General features: G+C 37.3%; 1 protein-coding gene across 2 annotated transcripts; it reads left to right on the top strand.

Moving 5' to 3' along the window:
- Positions 1 to 795: 795 nt before the first annotated feature.
- glcci1a (glucocorticoid induced 1a) lies at positions 796 to 18,524 on the top strand. Of its 2 annotated transcripts, XM_077507824.1 has the most exons (7): positions 804 to 1,116; positions 7,756 to 7,886; positions 12,618 to 12,791; positions 14,586 to 14,738; positions 15,836 to 16,046; positions 17,616 to 17,736; positions 17,816 to 18,524. In XM_077507824.1, the coding sequence occupies exons 4-7, from the start codon at positions 14,595 to 14,597 to the stop codon at positions 18,111 to 18,113; spliced, it is 774 nt and encodes a 257-aa protein (XP_077363950.1). In that variant the 5' UTR covers positions 804 to 1,116; positions 7,756 to 7,886; positions 12,618 to 12,791; positions 14,586 to 14,594; the 3' UTR covers positions 18,114 to 18,524. The 2 variants fall into 2 exon arrangements, with proteins under 2 accessions (XP_077363951.1, XP_077363950.1); XM_077507825.1 differs by lacking the exon at positions 12,618 to 12,791 and having other exon boundaries at positions 796 to 1,116.
- The last annotated feature ends 1,527 nt before the right edge of the window (positions 18,525 to 20,051 follow it).

The raw sequence follows: 20,051 nt of genomic DNA, 5'->3' as shown, positions 1-20,051 counted from the left end.
AAATAATGAAAGTATCAAATTAATTATAGACAAAATATTAACTTTTTATTGCTATAATGGGCTAAATAAGTGAAGAATCCCCTAAATATATTTAGACACTGCGTTAATGGTCAAACTGCATAATGTTGAGGTACCACTTAGACCTGCTACGATACGATGTTTTAAGGTCGTACATGGAGAACTCTGTATTTTGCTCGCTGGTACTGTAAAAGGTTCGAGAATGAATGTGCTATTCACTCAATAAACATCACAACAATTAATGTCGACCTTCAACATGGTGGTGTATGACATCATGGTAAACCTGCCGACAGTAAAAAAAATTATATATATATATATTTTTTTATTTTCAAAGTCTATATTAATCATGGTTCAATCATAACATATAAGACCAAACCATTAATGTATAATAACAAATATATATTGTTCATTGTAGTATAGGTTCATTTATTTCTTGTCTTGGTACACGGAAATAGAATCTTGTAAAAATGACATCATAACATGAAGCAATATTTTTACTTTTACCAGTGTTCTGTATCTATTCTGTACTTGCACTACAGTATGCCACCTCTGCCAATAATTCAGCATTCCAATTGACACATTTCAGGAAGTGGTCCAAAGTCAATAAAAGACTAGAGTGAAGTGACATAGCTTTAAGAGGACGTCCTAAAATTAATCCTTGTCAAGAGTTATATTTACAGATAAATATTATGAACTGTTTTATGTATGGGTTTGCAGATATATGTGTCGTTTGAAGTTATACTACTATGATGTTTACAGGAGGTATTTAAATTAATCAGAATCTGCATCATCATTGCGACCGCTCTTGGAAAGTGTCACTTTCATCCACTAGCTCTTTCCTCCTGCACCGCGATCCAGTTGCAGGCTCATGCGCGCCGTGGGGCAGAATCTTTTGCTATGCGTGGAAACCAGCACACCCCAACCGTCTTCTGTTTCTCGTTAGCTGGAAACAACGCTGGATTGACTTCGTCCCTTCGCTCAAGTCCCGCCAGTCCGGCTGCAGGCAGGTCGGACATCTGGCTGGTCTGCACAGAACGAGTCCATCCTTGATTGCCAGGAAGTTACCAACGAGCACACTCTCATTTTGAGAATCTGAAGGTAATGGAAAGGCGTATTTTGCAACGAACCTATCATCGTTTCGATAGCATAGTGCTAAGCTAAGTACCGTTCCGTCTCAAATGGAGCGACGCTAGTACCAATACTCCATCGTAAAATAAGGCAATTTAAGTATGAGGCGCTAATGTCAACGTTTGCGTGAGTTTAAAAACAACAGTTTACCGCATATGGAGCTTGACAGCGTTGTATTTTATTCGGCTTATGTATTATGTCACCATTAAACGGTTAATCCATTCAAATCTCAAATGTGTTATTCGGTTCCCAGCGTTTGTCATCAGACGCCACGTTTGTTTTGGTGAGGATTAGTTAGAATGATAGACTAAGTAGGTCAGCATTTATCATCTGAATTAGTACCGTTATGTAAATTATTTATACGCCGAATTGTACCGCGAAATACACAGGGTGAGGTTTAAGTTGGTAAATTTAGAACACATCCCTCATTTAATGAACAAGCAGCAGCGACAATTGTAACTGATGACATGGTTCTGTTTACAAAACGACATGGATGGATGGATGGATGGATGTTTGCACGTTATGAGGGCTAGTCTGGGTGGATGTATAATATACACAATATTTATGTACACATCGAGAATTATATATAATACATAAATAAGTTAGTAATTAATTAAGTAACCTTCATTTGTATAGCGCCGTTCACAGACAAGTTAGTACTCTAATAATGTAAGGACTGTAAGGAGGCTGTATGACAGCAGGGGGCAGCCCCCCCCCGTAAATGTGTAATTTATTTGTAATACTGTATGTAAAAAAATGTTTTATTTTTTTTTAAACAAGAAAGTTTAAAATTTTACAGATTTGTTGTTCGTTGTATGTAAGATTGTATGTATTTTTCTTTTCATATTTTTGTCATAAATTTCTTTCAAATAGAAACAGGTATGTAAATTATTTTCACATTTTTCTTTTAAACGTCCTTCAAATAGAAACTGAGGACTGAGCGATAGGGCCTCAAATTCACATCATGGCATGAATTGAATCCCTTCACACTAACAGTAGGCTACCTATCCTGATATACAATAACCCCTTCGGATGGACATGAAATGTTTTTGTGTCTAAAGCAGTAAAACACAATTTGGATGATGTCGCTTTCTGGTTCATGATTGGATCCTAGCTAACCAATCATAATCGCAAGTTGATTTGCATGATGTTCATTTTAAAAATGTTACATACAAGCTCTCATACTCTCCTGGCGTCCACTATACAAAATAAAAACATGAGATAACCCCAGAATCTTCTATAAAATTAAATAAATTTAACAAATAAATAACATACTGTAGTCCCTTAGCAAAAGCAAAACTGATTAACACATTCACTGCCAGCCCAGAAAAAAATGCATCATTTGACGTCTTTTTCCGTCAATGGCAGTGAATGAGTTAAAAAAGTGTTATAGGGTTCACAATAGAGGAAACAAATAAAAATAGATCGCTGATATTGTAAAAATTTAACATTAAATAGGGCTGTTAAAATTAAAGCATTAACTCTGGAGATTAAATTGATAAAAAAAAAAAAAAAGGAACTCAGTTAACTCAGTGTGCAGCCAAACTTGCTTGATGCTTGTTGAAATACTCAAAAGTAATTTTCACACTTGGCAGAGCCAAATTCAAATGGCATATTAGAATAGAATAGAATAGAATAGAACACAGCTTTTAGATCACCATCCAATACTCTCTCCCTCACATACCACGTTTATAAAGAGAAAATAAAAGAAATAAAATTTGATGCTTAAAGCGGTTAGAGAATTATATGTACACTTTCGGCGTCTAATCTCAGAGTAAAATTCTGTCCTCAAGTCCATGGGGCCTCAAACCGATGCTGCTAGTGTGGCACTTGTAAGCAGAACTAAGTGCGGGTTAAAGCTCCGCTTTATCTCCACGTGCTGTAACACAGTCAAAATTCAGGAGTTGACGGGAACTCTCCAAGCCGACTGCGAGAAGGATTCGTTTAGGTTCTCACCGCCCCAGTTTTAGAGTGTCAGTCGGGTTTTGCTTCCGAAAAATAACCCTGATTGGGTAACCAATTTGAAATAAGGATAAAATCTGAACACGCTCTTTTTACAGCGGCTCCTTCTCTGAACGATCGGTTGCACTTGTTAAGACCTAAATAAGTTTAGCTGCTTTTGTTAAACGCTCACGGACTTGTTTTCCTAATTTAAAATAAGACAAAGTAACTTTAAAGGTTCAGGGAATAGCAGTTACCGATTATATGGTGGAGTTATTCATTCGTTAAAAGACCAAAGTGGTTATTAAGTATGACTAAGATAGAACTTAAAGTTGAAAAGAAATAAAGAAAATTATAGAAACGGGATGCCTTTATGCTATCACTGCTTCACTAAATCACAAAAGAATTGTAATTATCTTATTTAAATTAAATTCAATAATAGAGTAAAAATTCAATTAATGCTTGAATAATCATAATCCAAATGAATTCAATGAATGAGTAAATATTCACTCAATATTTGAATAATCAATCCAAATAAATTCAATAAAAAAATAATAATAAAATTCAAATAAATTCAATAAATTTGTTTGGATAACCATAATCAAAACAAATGAGTAAAAATTCACTTAATGTTTGAATAATCATAATCGAAATAAATTCAGTGAATTAGTTTGGATAATCATAATTAAAATAAATGAAATAAATGAATAAAGGCTTACTTGTTTGATTTGTCATAATCCAAATAATTTAAATGAATAAGTAAAAATGTACTTAATGTTTGGATAATCATAATCCAAATAATTTCAATAAATTAGTAATGATTCGCTTATTATTTGATAATAATCCCTTTTCCCTCATCACCCTCCCATCCAACCCACCCCTCACTCCCCCATTCTGCCCTGCCGCCACTTTTTCCCCTTCTTGTCGTCTTCTCCACTCGTCCTCCTGCCCCCTCCCCTGCCCGCCTTCGTCCCCTCCCCCCTGGAGCCCTTTTTTGTTTCTTTTTTTTTCTTCTTTTTTTTTTTTAAAGCGAGACCTCAGAATTGTTCATTCTGCAGTCTTACTGATTCAACATCTTACCACCATTGCTCTCTTTTTTTGTGTGTGTGTGCGTATGTACGCATGTGTGTGCGTGCGTATGCCTGTGCGTGTACGTGCGTGTGTGTGTGTGTGTGTGTGTGCGCGTGCGTGCACGCGTGTGAATTTGTGTAAATTTGTACTCATTAGTTCACCTAAAACCTAATAAAAATCCCATTACCCTTCACCTTAACCGGATACTTTAGAGTCTTGCCAGAGTCGTGAAGTTCAGAAGGTCGGGAGACCAGAGGAAAGGTCAAAGGAAGGAAATATGAATCAAAGTGAAATCCAGCACCAACTAAACACCACCTGCCACCCACATGGTTACAAAAACAGTCTTACGCCAACCCCAGAAACCTTTAAGAGACCAAAGGAAAAACAAAAGAGAGGAAGGAGGGAAGGATAGATGAAGCAGAGTGAGATCCACAGACACCAGCCTCCACTGATTCAGCGAGCAGTGGGAGGGAGAAGCAAATTCTGTTTGAATTTTAGAAGATGCCGGTGTGATGGATCTGGCATGCAGAAGAACCTCCACCAAGAGGGGAGCCGTCGACCGCGGCCCAACAAGGCAGCACAAGAAAGAACGAGATCCCGGATACAAGCGGCCGAAATGAGTTTCCTCCGCAGGGTGTCCGGGCTCTCCCTTAGAGATGGGGTGAGAAGCTCGGTCATCCGGGAGGGACTCGGATTCGAGCCGCTGCTCCTCCGCGTTGAGAGGAGCCAGCTGAGGTGGCTCGGGCATCTGGTTCGGATGCCTCCTGGACGCCTCCCTGGGGAGGTGTTCCGGGCACCGGCGGGAGGCCCCGGGGACGACCCAGGACACGCTGGAGAGACTCTCTCAGCTGGCCTGGGAACGCCTTGGGATCCCGCCAGTAGAGCTGGTTGAAGTGGCTGGGGAGAGGGAGGTCTGGGTTTCCCTCCTAAAGCTGTTGCCCCCGCGACCCGACCTCGGATAAGTGGAAGAAGATGGATGGATGGATGGATGGATGGATGGATGGATGGATGGATGGATGATTCCAATGTTTGGCGCTATAGACTCCCATTATAATTGCTAATTTTTGATGCACTGTAAACTACAGTATGTTATAATGCATTTCCCGTGATTTCCGCTTCAATCCGTTCAGTTCCAAGTCAACACACGGGGGAAATCAAAAATTAGGGTTTGAATGTGTTTGCACCCATTAACCACGGGGTGGCGCCAGGGACTATCTAATGTTTTTTGGTACGCTACAATGGCGGCACATTACTGCAAATTAATGCAATTAAAACTGTCTGGATTGCTAGAATAGTTGTGTGCGGGTGTTTGTGTATTGCTGGCTGAAGTTATTTTGTGAAATATGGTATTTGAAAATTGTGCATTGCAGTATGCGCGTTTGGTATCATTTTGAATCAGCATCCAACCTCGATTGTTGTTCATGTCGCTATCTCAACTCTTATTGGTCTAGCGTTTGAATTTGAAATATTTCCCTCTCCCCCAACTGGATCGGGGTGTCTTGACACTTTAGAATGCTCCTTCCAACTCAGCCCGCTAGTACGTGCAGCGATGTGTGTTCTGGTACTATTGCTTGGCCAGGCAGCGAATCCGAGAGACCGTTTGTTTGTCTAAGTGCACTACTAATAAAAAACGAAAAAAAATCGCTGTGAGACCATTTGTGTGAGTAAGTGCACTACTAATAAAGAAAAAAAGAGTGCAGCGATTACGCGCCGGAAGGTCACAATAACAGTAACGCACAGCAGAAGTTCACATAAAAGAGAAGCTTGCTAAATGCTATGGCGGATGAGGATTTTTCCAGTCTATTTACATCGCAGGATGAATCCGATAAGTATTTATCCCCGATTGGCGTCCAGAGCAGTAAGAAGATGACCAGAAGGCAGAGGAAATAAGGATTTTATCCCCAATTGTCCACGTATGGGTAGGGTGATCGCTACTAGGAGGTAAATATTGGCTAAATCGACACACTGGCAAGTACACCAAACAATGATGAGGATGATTTCACAATAACACGTAAATCGGGGCTTACGGGCATGATCAATGCTGGTGTATACAAATTAATGAACGATTGAGGCAACATTTAGCCTTTGGAACAAAATGACAGGATGACCACTTTTTTTGCAGAGTACTTTTTTTTTTTTCCAGAGATAATGCTGCACAGAAGATTTATAAAAATAAATCGCCTCATGTTTTATCCTTGTCAATACTTTTTAGCAAAGCTGTCTTGTAATCAAAGCTGTCTTGTTTTTTTTTTTTTTTTGGGATGTGCCTGTGGTTTTGCAGGCAGCCACAGAGATGAGGAGGGAGGTGCGTTTGCGTTCCAAAAAAACGGTCCAAAAAAACGTATCATTTACGTTCCAAAAAAAGTTATTGCAAAAAAAAAGTTATTTATTAACATTTTCAAGGCCCAAATTACATCATATCAAATATTCCAATTAGATTTTTTTCTTATAGACATACACATCATTGTTTTTTGCTCATAGCACATTAATGCTTTTATTGTACATAGAGGGTATAAAATAAATAAATAAAAAACTATATGTATGGATAGGTCAGATGCCACTGAACATTTTGAGTGGTCATAAATAAAAATAATATTCATAAGTGACTTAGTTATCACATTTTGAAAGTGTTGTCCAATGTTTGGATTTCATGATGCGTTAGCCGGCTAAACAATAGAAAAGTGCCATTGTCAAAAAATGAGCGTTCCAAAAAAATGTTGTTGTGATCATTTATTAACATATTCAAGGCCCTAATTACATCATATCAAATATTCCAATTGGATTTTTTTTATACATACATCATTGTTTTTTGCTCATAGCACAGTATTGCTTTTATTGTACATAGAGGGTATCATAAATAAATAAATAAATAAATAACTACATACAGTATATATGGATAGGTCTGATGCCACTGAACATTTTGAGTGGGCGGAAGTAAGAAAATATTCATAAATGACTTCCAAAGTGGCCGTCCAATGTGTGGAGTCGACTGCATGACGCGTTTGGTAATACATTTTTTATTGCTCCACAAGGGTTATCCTCTGCGTGGAGCAGCTAGTTCCACACTTCGTACCATACTAATGAGTTCAGAGAAGTGTTGAGACTTTATGAACCCCACTGCTGTTCCAGTCAAGAGGATTGTCTGCTGCAAAAAGGCACATACTGCCTTTAACTCAAGTAGGAGTCACAATCATGCATCAATGAACAGGATCTGTCTTATACTGCCTCCAAGTGGCCAAGGCTGGCACAACAGAAGACAGCATTGAACGGATGCAGTGTGACAAAAAAAAAAATATATTATTTTTAATCTTGGAGCGCTAACGTTGCTTTTTATAATAGACAGTCACACTACAACATTTTTTTGGTATGGAAGGTTTGAAAGGATTAATGGCATTTTCAATAAAGATGTTGTGTGTCTCGGTGTACCTTTCAAGCATAGTGGATATGTGCTTTCTACCTAGTTCAACCACTGTAGTTCACAATGATTTTTGTTTTGGTGAACGTAATGCAAACATATTTTACAGTTGTTCACTTTTTGTACACTTTTATTGTCACCGTAATGTTACCATATTCCTGGTGTCTTTTTTTTCTCAACAGTTGACAGCCTTTGGTGGTCGTGGTGAGAGGGGTCATTCACCAGTCTGACTCCCCTATTTGCATTCATTGGGCCCAACCTCATTGATCACTGGCCTTGTTTCTCTGATGAGTACTATTTGTTTTTCACCCAGGTAAGCAGTACTTAATCTCATGCTACTTGGAAGATTGAAGTGCACTAATGCACTAATGACTGTTTGACCGTCACCGCAGTCAATTTAAGCATAAAGAATTGTCAGTCAAATTAAGTTCGACATGTTTGAATGTTTGACTTTTATTTTCTTCTTTTGGTGTGTGTGTGTGTGTGTGTGTGTGTGTGTGTGTGGGGGGGGGGGGGGGGGGGGGGGGCAAATTTTGGTCTGAAAAGTTGGTCTGAAAATTTTGTCGTAATGGTCTAAAAAGGTCTTTAACTCATTTGCTCCCAATAACGTGTAAATACGTTTTTTTTTATTTTGTATTTTTTTATGCTAGAGCATACAGAAGGCTTTGATGCAGCCTCTCAACTGCAAAGAACGGTTGCAGAAAGGGTAGTTATTACACAAACGGCCAGCATGTGATGAGATCAATTGGGGCCATGTGGAAAAAAAGCTCAATTACTTACAATTTTAAATAGATTTGTGAAAACTGATTAAACTTAGCTCTCTTCTAATGCTAATCGCTGCAAAACGGAAACAGATAGAAACATACTTTTTTTTCTGATGAAAGAAGAGACTTTAATCTTTCTGTTGATAGGTTCCATGCTTTCATAGCAATAGAACACAATATTCTGTGGGCCTTGCAAAATCAGTCAAAATCCAGTCAAACAGCCGGAAGCGAACGGGATTGTTTCTGTGAAAATGGCTGGGAGTGAAAGAATTAAAAAAGGTCTCAAATTTAATTTAGTAATTCCTGCAAGAACCCTGCTGTGTATTGCTGCTTCAAGTTGTGCCTCAGATCGTGTATTTAGTACATCAGGGCTCATTTGCAACCCAAGAAGGGCAAGACTCACAGAGGAGCACATTTACATGTTGGTCTTATTGCAAAAAAAAAAAAATCTTCCAGTAGCACAGAAAATTCAGACCAGTGAGACGGCAACTCAGTCATTCATAGAATAAAGTGCACTTCCTAAAACCATGTATGCCTTAACAGATATTTGCACTTTAAATCAGCCTTTAAAAAATATATTATTATTAATATATTATTATATAATAATGATTGTTTAGATTTTTTTTCATTTTCTGATTATTAATCATTTTATTTGATTATTTATTTGTGGTTATCGTAATAATATTTTTCTTTGCCTTTTTTTTTTTTAAATCTCCGCGGTAGGTACTGAAAATGGTATTGAGTATTAACTATTTTCCTGGGTATCAATATCAAGTTTGGCATTTTGACAACCCTAGTTAAGTATTTAAGCTCGCTTACCTTACTGACTCTCCGTTTAAAGGGTTAAAAACTCCCCTTTAGCCCGGTCCACTGCTTTGCAGGTTCCCTGTGTTGACGGGAGCTTTTAAGCCAGTGTCGAGAAGGATAATTCCAGGTTATCACCGCCTCAGTGTTATTAGGGATGTAACGATACCGGTAATATCGTGATATTAAAACTGCCACAATATCGTTGTCGTCATGTTCAGGATATTTAACTCATTCACTCCCAAAAACGTATTTATACGTTTTTTAGGTTTTTATATGCTGGAGTTTTTGTATGAAGGCTTTGATGCAGTTTCTGACCTGAAGCGGTCGCTTAAAGCGATGGTGCTTATTACAATAAAAAAAATTAAAAATAAATAAATAAATAAATAATAATAATAATAATAATAATAATAATTAAAAACGGCCAGCAGGTGGCGGCAAAGTATAAGAGATCAACCAGGTCCATGTTGCAATAAGCTTTTTTCCCCAGTATTTTCAACAGGTTTGTGAATAATGATGAAACTTAGCTAATTCTAATGCTAATTGCTACAAAACATGAAAACAGATAAAAAATATACCGTACTCTTTTTTTTTTTTTTTTTTTTTTTTTTTCCTTCCTGATGAAAGAAGAGACACATTTTTCTTTTGGTAGGTTCCATGTTTTGATAGCAGTAGAACATGAAAATGGCTGGGAGTGAATGAGTTAAAAGCTATACATCTATTAAAAATATGTCCGGTTGATTTCCATGTGTGTAGTTAAAGCACCCTCTGGTGGCTAGTTGTTTTTTTTTAGTGCAGTTTAATTTTCTTTAGGTATGTTTTGGCCCTTATATGTTTAAAATACACTAATTGTCAGATGAAGGGGATTGTAAAATGCTTTGAAGCAAGTCATTATGTGGAGGAACCCAACGTAGCCTTGCATTAGCGAATAAGTGCCTCAATATTAAGTGTTATTAGCGATTGAAGGTAGTTTATATGTATTGCTGTTATGTACAAAAGCACAATACTGTATTTTGATTTTTTTTTTGTATGAGCTTTTTTTTAAATTTTTTTTATTGTGACCTTTTTTAATTATCGCCAACCTCCCCACAATATCGTGATAATTATCAACTAACGCTCCTATTGACTAAGCATGTAGAAATAAGAGTATAAACTGGCCGCTCTATTTTTACAGAGGCTCCTCCCCTCAATGATCAGTTGCACTAATCCAGAAAGTGAGGGTGAAAAAGAACTCACATTTGTATTAATCCATTTTAGGTGCGACTAGTTGAGTGGCCAGCTCCCGATTCACGTAATTCTAATTTTTTTAAGACAGATTTGGGCAATAAAGAGGAAAACGTGCTGTTGTGGCTTCTCCCTGTCACCCTCACTGAGAGTTCCCTCTTTTTCTTATTGTCTTATTAAATTTAGCTGTATTCAACTAGATTTTTTCCCATATTAGTCTTATGCTTCACACATTTACGTTTCGGAGATAAAAACTGTCTTTTACAAAGCACTATCAATCACGGGCCTCGTTTGGCAGATTCAGGAGAAAAAGCTCATAACCTTGACAAGATCTCACTTTTATACTGCTGATAAGGGCTGGTTCATATCGATTGTCTACAGCAGAGTCATGTAGTCTTCCCATGACATCATCTTACAGGAGGGGATTTCCCCTTCTTAACTTGTCGAACAAACTACTAAGTTTTAACACTCAATTAACTTACTCTACTACAACTAAGCCATCTTTTGGACTAAAAACCTGGAGGTTTACATCACCAATTTCATGTCAAATACCCTTTTGTTTTATAAAACAAACATTAAACATAAAACAAAACATATTTTTTGTCTAAAATATCACACTTATATATTGCTGCCTGGCTATAACCATGTGTTTAAATTGTAAGATATATGTATGTACAAACATGCCATTATCCTTTTAATCTCACCAGTTCATGACAGGCCTACTGCTTCTTTATGGCTTATAACAGTGAATAGCCATTTTTAATCCTAACACACAGACTTTCTTGTGAGAAATAAGTTTATGGGCATCTTATCTTTCTTAACTAATAAGATCAAGCTGTTTCTGGTAAATAATGTGATGCCAATAATTAGTATACTTTGGCATCAGCCTTAAGTAAATGTAAAACTTGATATATATCAATAAACTCAAATGCTTTGGTTACATATGTGTGAGATTAATTTATCTCTTAAGGAAGCTGTAAGCAATAATTATTGAATATGAATCTTGTGGATTATAGTATGCCTTTTAGGAATTCAAATTTGTATGTTACTGTGTGGCTGGCTCTACTTCAAATCTGGCGAACTCTAGTGGTCAAACTGGAATTAATTTGTGGTTTTGCACATTTTTCTCAATGCAAAAATACCTCACATCCTAACCATTACGTTATGTGACATGATTGTTTCATTCGTTCATGTTATATCACATTTGTGGCATATCCCTTTTTCATGGCACAACTGCAACCATTTTATGTCACATAGCATACACGCTACTTGACAAGCTAAAGTTGCTCAGTGACACATTGTCAGAACGTCCAGTTTTCTCACATGCTAAGTGTCATGACTCGGATCATGCAGGAGTAATGTTTGGGTCTTGTCTCATGTCTGGGGTTACGCCTGGGTTAAGTTTGAGTAGAGTTCATGACAGTGCGCCAGAGTTCACGACCCGTTACCTGTTTGTTTTGGGTATTGATGTAACAGCATCCAGTTTCAACTAGTTTTAGGCTATATGATGTCTGGACAAAATCAAAGCATCAGCGAATGCATATATTTGTGGGGACTGTGTTGTATTTTACAGTTTTAAAAATGTGCATAATTTCACAAGTTACTTCATGTTAAAAATTAGGTAGCTCCTAATATGAAAAGAAAAATGCACTGAGCGGTCACCATTGTCTTACAAATGCAATTATGCCATGTTGGAGTGACCAAAAAATGACCAAAACAAATCAGTCACACTTTGGTTTGGTTTTACAGTACAGTACTTTTGTTTTTTTTTTAACTTTTTTTTATTGAATTGTTATGAAATTACTCTTTCAATTAATTTTTAAACTTTTTTTTAATTGAATTGTTATGAAATTACTCTATCAATGGCTAAAAAATAAAACAATATTTAAATTAGGGGGAACAAATTTGACATTTTATTGTCAATCTTGATATAAATTGAGATTTGCGATTAATGTGCGATTAATCGTCAGCTAATTATTGAAGTAATGCGATTAATTACGATTAAAAGTTTTAATCGACTGACACCTCTAGTTAAAACCCTGTTTGTGTCTGCGCCTTTGGGATCCAACCTCTCAGCGTACAACACCAAGCTGCATCCAGATCTGCTCTCTGTTATTTTGTGTTTTAGTATATAAAGCCCAGTGCTTTGCCACTTCTGTGTCCTGTCTGCTTCTGTGTCCAAATTCTGCTCCTCACAGCACAATTAGTATTACTAACTGTAAGGTTTTCTTCCTCTTTAATATTCATATTAGGGACCAGACACCCCTGAAGTTCAATTCCTAGATTGAATGTGATTCCAGCAGACTGCAAAGCTCTGGACACAGCTCCAGTGCAAGCAAAGCTGTGACAGAGAACAACACCATCACTTAACGTCATCACTTAAACCACAGTGAAAAACACTCTGCACTAGATCCAGCTACACCCAGGTAGTTCTCTGTCTTTTCTGTAAAATGTTTTATTATGACACTGTTCTGACTATAAACCTAGTCATTCATTGTAATTGGAAAGTATAGTTTGTTAATAAGCATTGATGTCATTTAATATAAGTATTCCGATCTTAAATCCTCTTCCATTGATTTAGGTTTTTTTCAAAAACTATCATAATATCATAATGTTTACTTAAATCCTGTGGAATGATTTTTGAAAAACATGATTTGAACTCTAAATGTGGCTTACAAGGTTTTGGAACGCAGCAACAAATAACTAAACTATCATTCACATATTTGTTACAATTCTATTCTAAAATATGACAACACATACTAATAACAGGGGTTCTCAGTAGACATAAACTTTGTGAAAGAACTAGACTGAGTGCAATTTCTGGAGAAATTGTGTGGGAATGCTGAAAGCACATTGAGAGATAAATTATGAAATTATAACCTCCTGGTTACTGGACAATGCGATTTATCAACTGTGCCACCGAGCAATATCAGACACCTGCTAATAATGATAAGTTTTATATATATATGGAAGTGAGTGTGGAAACTGATACTTAGAAAAAGTTCAATGCCTGTCCCATTGAAAATGAATGGGGAAAAGTTGATATTAAATGTTAAATTGTGCAAATACAGTAAGTAATGTTGAATTAGACGATATATACCCAGGGAGGCGTGAATTTTTTAAGCTAGTTGAAATTTGAACAATGTAAATTGGAAGTATTATGTGGGAGTTGTTAGGTGGCAAAAAAAAGTGTGGAGAATAAAAATCACAATAACATATGCGGGAATGCTTTAGCATTCCCACAACTAGATGAACTCGAATAAATTAATGATGTAGCAAGGCATTTTGCATGAATACTTTTAACAGGCAATGTGAAGCATATTTACATTGTATACTGCTAACAAGTTACTACTTAACTTATTAGCTCCCAAAAACGTATAAATACGTCATATTTTAAATGTTTTAAGTGTCCCAAAGACGTACTTATACGTTTTGTTTGTTTGTTTTGTTTTGTTTTTTTATGCCAGAGCATAGAGAAGGCTTTGATGCAGTGTCTCTACTGAAGAAAATGGTTGAGTGGCAGCAGAGTATAAGAGATCAACCAGGCCATGTTAAAACGAGCTGACTTCCCCACAGTTCTAAGCAGAATTGTGAAAAACGATGAAACTTAGCTATGTGCTATTGCTAATTGCTGCACAGCGGAAACAGATAGGAATATACTTTTTTTTCCCTGATAAAAGAAGAGACTTTAATCTCTCTTTTGGTATGTTCCATATTTTTATAGCAATAGAACATAATATTTCACGGGCCTTGAAAAATCAGTCAAAATCCAGGAAAACACTTAAGTGAAAATGGTTGGGAGTGAATGAGTTAATAATTACTATTAATACTACTACTGTTTCTACTACTACTACTACTACTACAACTACTACTACTACTACTACTACTAATTACTATTACTAGTAATTAATAAGTAATTAATAAGTAATTACGTTGTAATTTTCACAGTTTATCTTTGTTTCCTTCATTAGCATTCAGCGATTAGCATTTAGCGATTAGCATTCAGCTTTCAGCATTCCCACGCAATTTCTCCAGAAATTGCACTTAGTCTCGTTCACAAGAACAATCCTAAACTTTTTCCCTTGAATTTTTACATCTTTATCAAATTTAAAACTCAGAACTTCTCATGTGTTACATACATTAAATTCCTAGTCTATATAAAACTAATGTAAATGTTGGTTAATTATGATGTTTCCTGAGACTCTCTCTGTGCGTTTCAGCGCCTTTCCATGTCTAAGTCAGCCCAGATGCCACTGTCCAACATAACGGTCTCAAAGCCCTCAATCTCCCGGGTACCCAGCAGCATGGAGGGTATCAACCATGAGTTAGAGAAAGTCTTTATCAAAGACAACGGCGAGAAGGAGGAGTTAAAGGTAGGCCTCAGTTTGATTTGCCATACGTTATCTGTTATTTGTCAGGTTTAGTAATAAAAGTAGGCCTGTTGAAGCAACATTTCAGTTGAGGTTTTATCATTGCTTAGTTTTTCCTAGAATAAGGTCATTTCGCATTTTAGAAGTACAAAGGTTGATTAAATGTGTTATTTTATGTAGAGCATTGTTTTTTTTTCATGAAATTAAATGAAATTAATGAAACTTTATTACCGGTAATAGACTTTAACAGATTAATAATTAAAGGTAACGTGACATTTTTGCTGTTTTAGTATTTCTGCCAAAAGGGTCCTCATGTGCCAAAAAATCAAAATTGTGATCTTGATATATTCGAATTCTGCATTTAATTTCCTTTAAAATTATATTTAATACATAGACGTACCTAAAAAATTGACAAAGTTACAGCAGTTTTGAGAAAAAGGGGTTTAAAGTTTTGGTACTTGCATCTTTCAAATGTCCATAGCAACCAGTACCTTAGGAAAACGATATCAACCTGAAATTTTCAGGATTTGTTGAAATATCAGTGGAAAGTCAATTCCAGTAGCAGGCAAGGCCATCGTCCAAAGTTTTAACTAGGGATGCTCCGATCAGGGTTTTATGCTGCCGATACTGATACCAATCATACCAATGAGTCAGATCAGCCAATACCGATCGATCACATTGATCAAATGTATTTTTTTCCCCCCAATGTATTTAAGGTGAAGTTAAATGACAAAAAAAGAAAAGAAAAAAGAAACAACTCGCAACTAGCGAGTGTGTGAAATATTTGCGTCCTGGCAGCACCTAGCTTGGCTCCAAATGAGCGAGCAGGCGACGGAATCCAATGTCTTCCACCACCGAGAATGGCTGGTCATCAACCTGGTGTGTCCAGTCATTAAAATTAATTAATTACATGTTATAGGTAGGTGGGTGAGCAGGCTGGTAGGTAGGTAGGCATAAAGACAATCAAACCACAACAAACAAATACAAGAGCAGCATTGAAGAGGACTTGTAGAAATTCTAAGCGTAAAAAAAAAATAAAAATCACTCTGGTTTGTTCAACAAATATTTTGTCTCTTTGCTGTCCCTCACAATAAACGCAGTCCCTCGAGGTTCCCGATGGCCGCCGGGCACCCTTTCCTCCCCAGCAGCGCAGCAGCAGCTGTAGAGGAACTGACGCACAAATTCCCGCAGCCCCCGGGCGATCCAGCAGTTGCTCCAGCCTGTCGCCCTGTCCCTCGCCCGCATGTCCATCAGGATCACATGACAGCAGTCCTTACTCCACAGAGGATTTACTCTATGATCCCGATAAAGGTTGAAAACCTCTTGCTTCATGACTCATAAGAGTGTTGTGTATGTGAATTTTTTCTGTTGTGTTTGGCCCTTCAGATTAGCTTCACCTGGCCTGCCTCAGTCCATCCATCCTGCCTAGATTCTAGATGACTTTTTTTTTTTTTTTTTAATTGTCAGGGTTACCTGTTTGACGTCTATTAAACATGACAAAAGAGGAGAGAAGACCCTCAGTTTAGGGCTCGTGAGGAGAGAGGAGAGGAACTGAATGACACAATTCACTCCTGCACTCTCTGAAGATTCCTATCCTCACCCTCTCTATTTATCTGGTTTTCCACACCCCTTTCCACGCCCCTAGTTACATGGGTGTTCCAACGCTAAAATGCAAATGCAAGGCATAATTGGAACACAGTGTACTTGTTTGTCTATGTGTTGTGCATGTGAGTGGAAGATTGCTGAGTACATGTGTGGTCAAGTTTGCAATCATTTCTTCACAGAAAACAGGTGACCTCAGCAGACTGGCTCAAACCATTTTGCGCCATTAGATGTTTTGGTTCTTCAGCTTCTTGAGCAAAGCAATTCTTCTTTGCAAGCAGAGCAGTCTTCATTGCAGAAAATGTATGATAAAATAACATATATGGCTATGTGAATGTCAGTGCGAAGCAAAGCATTCTTCATTGCAGCAAATGTATCATAACTTATTTACAATTATTCTTACATTTATAAACTCAGGTTTAAAAATAAAAAAAAGAGCTGCGAGTGGCTATGAAGGGCCCTCACAGCCCGGGCCACTTCGGGGTTCCGGCACATTTGGGGTAAAGGCACACTGGAATAATTTTTTTTTTTTTTAAATTACACAGTAAACCTTTACATATGGATTTTTTGTTTTGTGCCAGTCCTGATGTGTATTCAAATTTTCAGGAATTTTCACGCATGTTTACACCACCCACATCAGCGTACTTTTTCTTGGCAAACAGCATGCGGCGAAGTATAAAGTTCTGCTTTTACTTTTCATCGGGAACTTCTTCAGATGAAACATCCGTAATTTCAGGTCAATGGGTTTTCTTTTAAAGAAACGTTCTTAAAATAGGGACCTCAGTAATAGGACAAAAATGGGGCAAAATTTGAAAGTAAACCCAAACTGGTGGACTTCCTGTTGGGTTTAACATGTGGCATCAAGAGACTTTTTTGTAGGTCTGGGGCTGTTTCAGATTTTTACTTTTACTGAGTACTGATTTTCAGTAACATCACTTGACCTCACGGTCACGAACCCAAACTAACAGGACATAAACTCAAACGCCACCTTCAGTTGAAACTTGATGATACAACAAAAACATCTCACGAGACAAAACATCACCCCTTCATGACACCATCATGACAGTCGTGAACATGTGACATACCAGTGAATGTCGTACACGAGCAAGACACAAGATGCTGCATCCAAAATCCTATATTAGCGTTGGAATTAATGGTATCGGCATGTTACTTGTGAGTACTCACCAATCCCGATACCACTGTTTTAATGCAGTATCGGTATCGGAACAACACTAGTTGTAATATTCCAGTCTTTAAAACATGTCTTTATTATTACAGACAGTGAAAGTAGCTCTCCACTTCCCAAATTTGCCTCCTCACCCAAACCCAACAACAGCTACATGTTCAAGAGAGAGCCGCCTGAAGGTTGTGAGAAGATTAAAGCCTTTGAGGAGATGAGGTAAGCTGTTCTGATACTTGTGGTTTGAATCTTAACGCTGCATATGTTCCCTTGTGACACTGCACTTACTGCATTTCAGCTCCAGGCAGTCGACTTCAGCATCAGTTCCCCTCTTCTCCTGTCCCGACAAAAACAAGGTAAACTTCATTCCAACTGGCTCGGCGTTCTGCCCCGTTAAACTCCCAGGCTCCCTGCACCTCATGTCAGCTGTACAGTCCGAAGAGAATGAGGATGGAACGGAGATTCAGGGTGAGACAACATTGCACAAGGTCCCTGCTCAAGCCTCCACAAGCACCAACACAGATGATCCTCCGGAGGAGCCCAGCTTACCCTCAGAGACTTCAGATCTGCAGACAGATAGTCCAGCCATCAGCTAAAAGAGAGCAGAGCTGGTCTCTAGCTCTAGGTTTTACCTTTGTGAAGTATAGCCAGTGACGGTGACTCTCCCAAAACACCTTCTTCTGCTCTGCCAGAGGAGCCTCGGTATCTCTGTGCTGACCTATCCAAGCCCTCTTCTATCTCTGCATGATATAGAAACTGTCTCCAGCACCAATAACCACTTTCACCACCAAAACTCTCACCTCAATGTTCTGCCCTATATTATATCCACGCTTCTGGCAAGGAAAGTAATAATTTGTAATGTGCAGGAAACATAGGAAAGAATGGAGTACTAATGGAAGGGATATGCATTTTAAACTGATAGTATGTTTCTTATTAAATTATGTCTTGTGTTCTGTTTCAAACATTTGCAGAATGAATAAGCTCTTTAAATGAATATATTACACACAGTGGCCTGGAGCTTTTGGAATTCTTAAAATCAAGTGGATGAAAAAAAAAAAACAGTGTCTGCTTTATCTAAAAACATCCAGACATTTAAATGTTTTCATATTATTAATGAGAATAACAAGCAAACAATGACAGAAAAGCGGGTAACGGAACCTTCTGGATAAGGAGACTTGATTAGCAATTAAAGCAGGGGTGTCCAAACTTTTTCATTTGAGGGCCACATACAGAAAAAACAGAAAGACGCAAGGGCCACATAATGTTATGAAGAGAAATTGTAATTAGTCCTAAAAATTGTACAAATAATTCATTTGTGCTTTTGCATATTTAGAAAAATGTGACAGTATATAAACCAATTTATTTGTAATATGGCAGTAAATTATTGTAGTTTTGGAATTTTTTATTTTAGCTAGTTTTAATCAGTTTTCAGGGTGGTTCTGTTAGTTTTTATTAGTTTAGTTCTTTAAAAAAAAGAGCTTAATTTTAGTTTAGCTTGTTAGTTTCAGTATTAGTTGTTTTTTTAATGTGTATGACTTGTGTGCAATATTTAAAAAAACGTGAGTGACATCATCTTTTGATGCTTTTCTATTGGCTAGATGACATCACTTCTGTGTGACATAATTTCAAACGTCATTATTCTAGTTTATATCAAAAATAAATCTGCTAAAAATCACATTTCAAATCATCCCCATTATTACCAAAGACTAAAACGAAGGACATTTTTTGCTATGATTATTGTTAGTTTTAGTTAGTTTTGTAAACATAAAATGTAGTTTCAGTTAGTTTTCCTTTTTTAAAAAGCATTTTCGTTTTTATTTCGGTAACAATATTGTTTTTTGTATTTTAGTTTTAGGTTTAGTTAACTAAAATAACCTTTAATGACACCTGTTTTTCAATACCCTCCCTTCTTACTTTGCCCATCTCCAAACATTTTTGTTTTGTTTATTTTATTTGAACTGAATCAAATGCTATTGTTAGCATATGTCGTGGGCCACTGAAAAATGGACGGCAGGCCGCAAATGGCCCCCGGGCCTCAGTTTGGACACCTCTGAATTAAGGCAACACTAAGGAACTGACAGCTTACGTTGGTTATGGTGACGCCATATGGACAAATGCGTCAATGTTATGCCTGAAGGCAAAGGTACCATTCAACTAGTTTTAAGTGGATGTTTCATCAGAAGAGTTATTTTTGTATTTTATTATGGTTGAAAAGTTCCTTAGTGCTGCTTTAATGTCATTTTTTTTTTAAAATGTAAGTCAGGTATGTGTCCAATCATGAAGGAGAGGCTGAAAGCTGCCCTGCCCACTACAAAAACACACCTTATAAGGATTGTCTTGATGAGAAAGAAGCATTGCCTGCTGTGCACCATATCTCGCTCAAAAGAGCTCTCTGAAGAACTGCGATCAAGAATTGGTGATTTGTATATTTTAGGGTGGGGAAGGTTACACAACTATCTCTAAATTTCTGGATGTTCTTCAATCCAGTTAAAGAAACTGTCTCCAAATTGCTGTTGCTTCTCTGCCAAGGAGTG

This window comes from Festucalex cinctus, chromosome 19 (assembly GCF_051991245.1).
Source record: "Festucalex cinctus isolate MCC-2025b chromosome 19, RoL_Fcin_1.0, whole genome shotgun sequence".
Classification (NCBI taxonomy): domain Eukaryota; kingdom Metazoa; phylum Chordata; class Actinopteri; order Syngnathiformes; family Syngnathidae; genus Festucalex; species Festucalex cinctus.
The sequence above is the reverse complement of the archived record's forward strand: the minus strand, read 5'-3'. Positions and strand labels throughout refer to the sequence as shown.

Excerpts from the sequence above, each read along its gene's own strand:
- glcci1a (XM_077507825.1), top strand. The coding sequence starts at position 14,595 with ATGTCTAAGTCAGCCCAGATGCCACTGTCCAACATAACGGTCTCAAAG. Across the intron at positions 14,739-15,835 it reads GCGAGAAGGAGGAGTTAAAG|TCCCTCGAGGTTCCCGATGG; the intron begins GTAGGCCTCAGT and ends CAATAAACGCAG. Across the intron at positions 16,047-17,615 it reads ACTCTATGATCCCGATAAAG|ACAGTGAAAGTAGCTCTCCA; the intron begins GTTGAAAACCTC and ends TTATTATTACAG.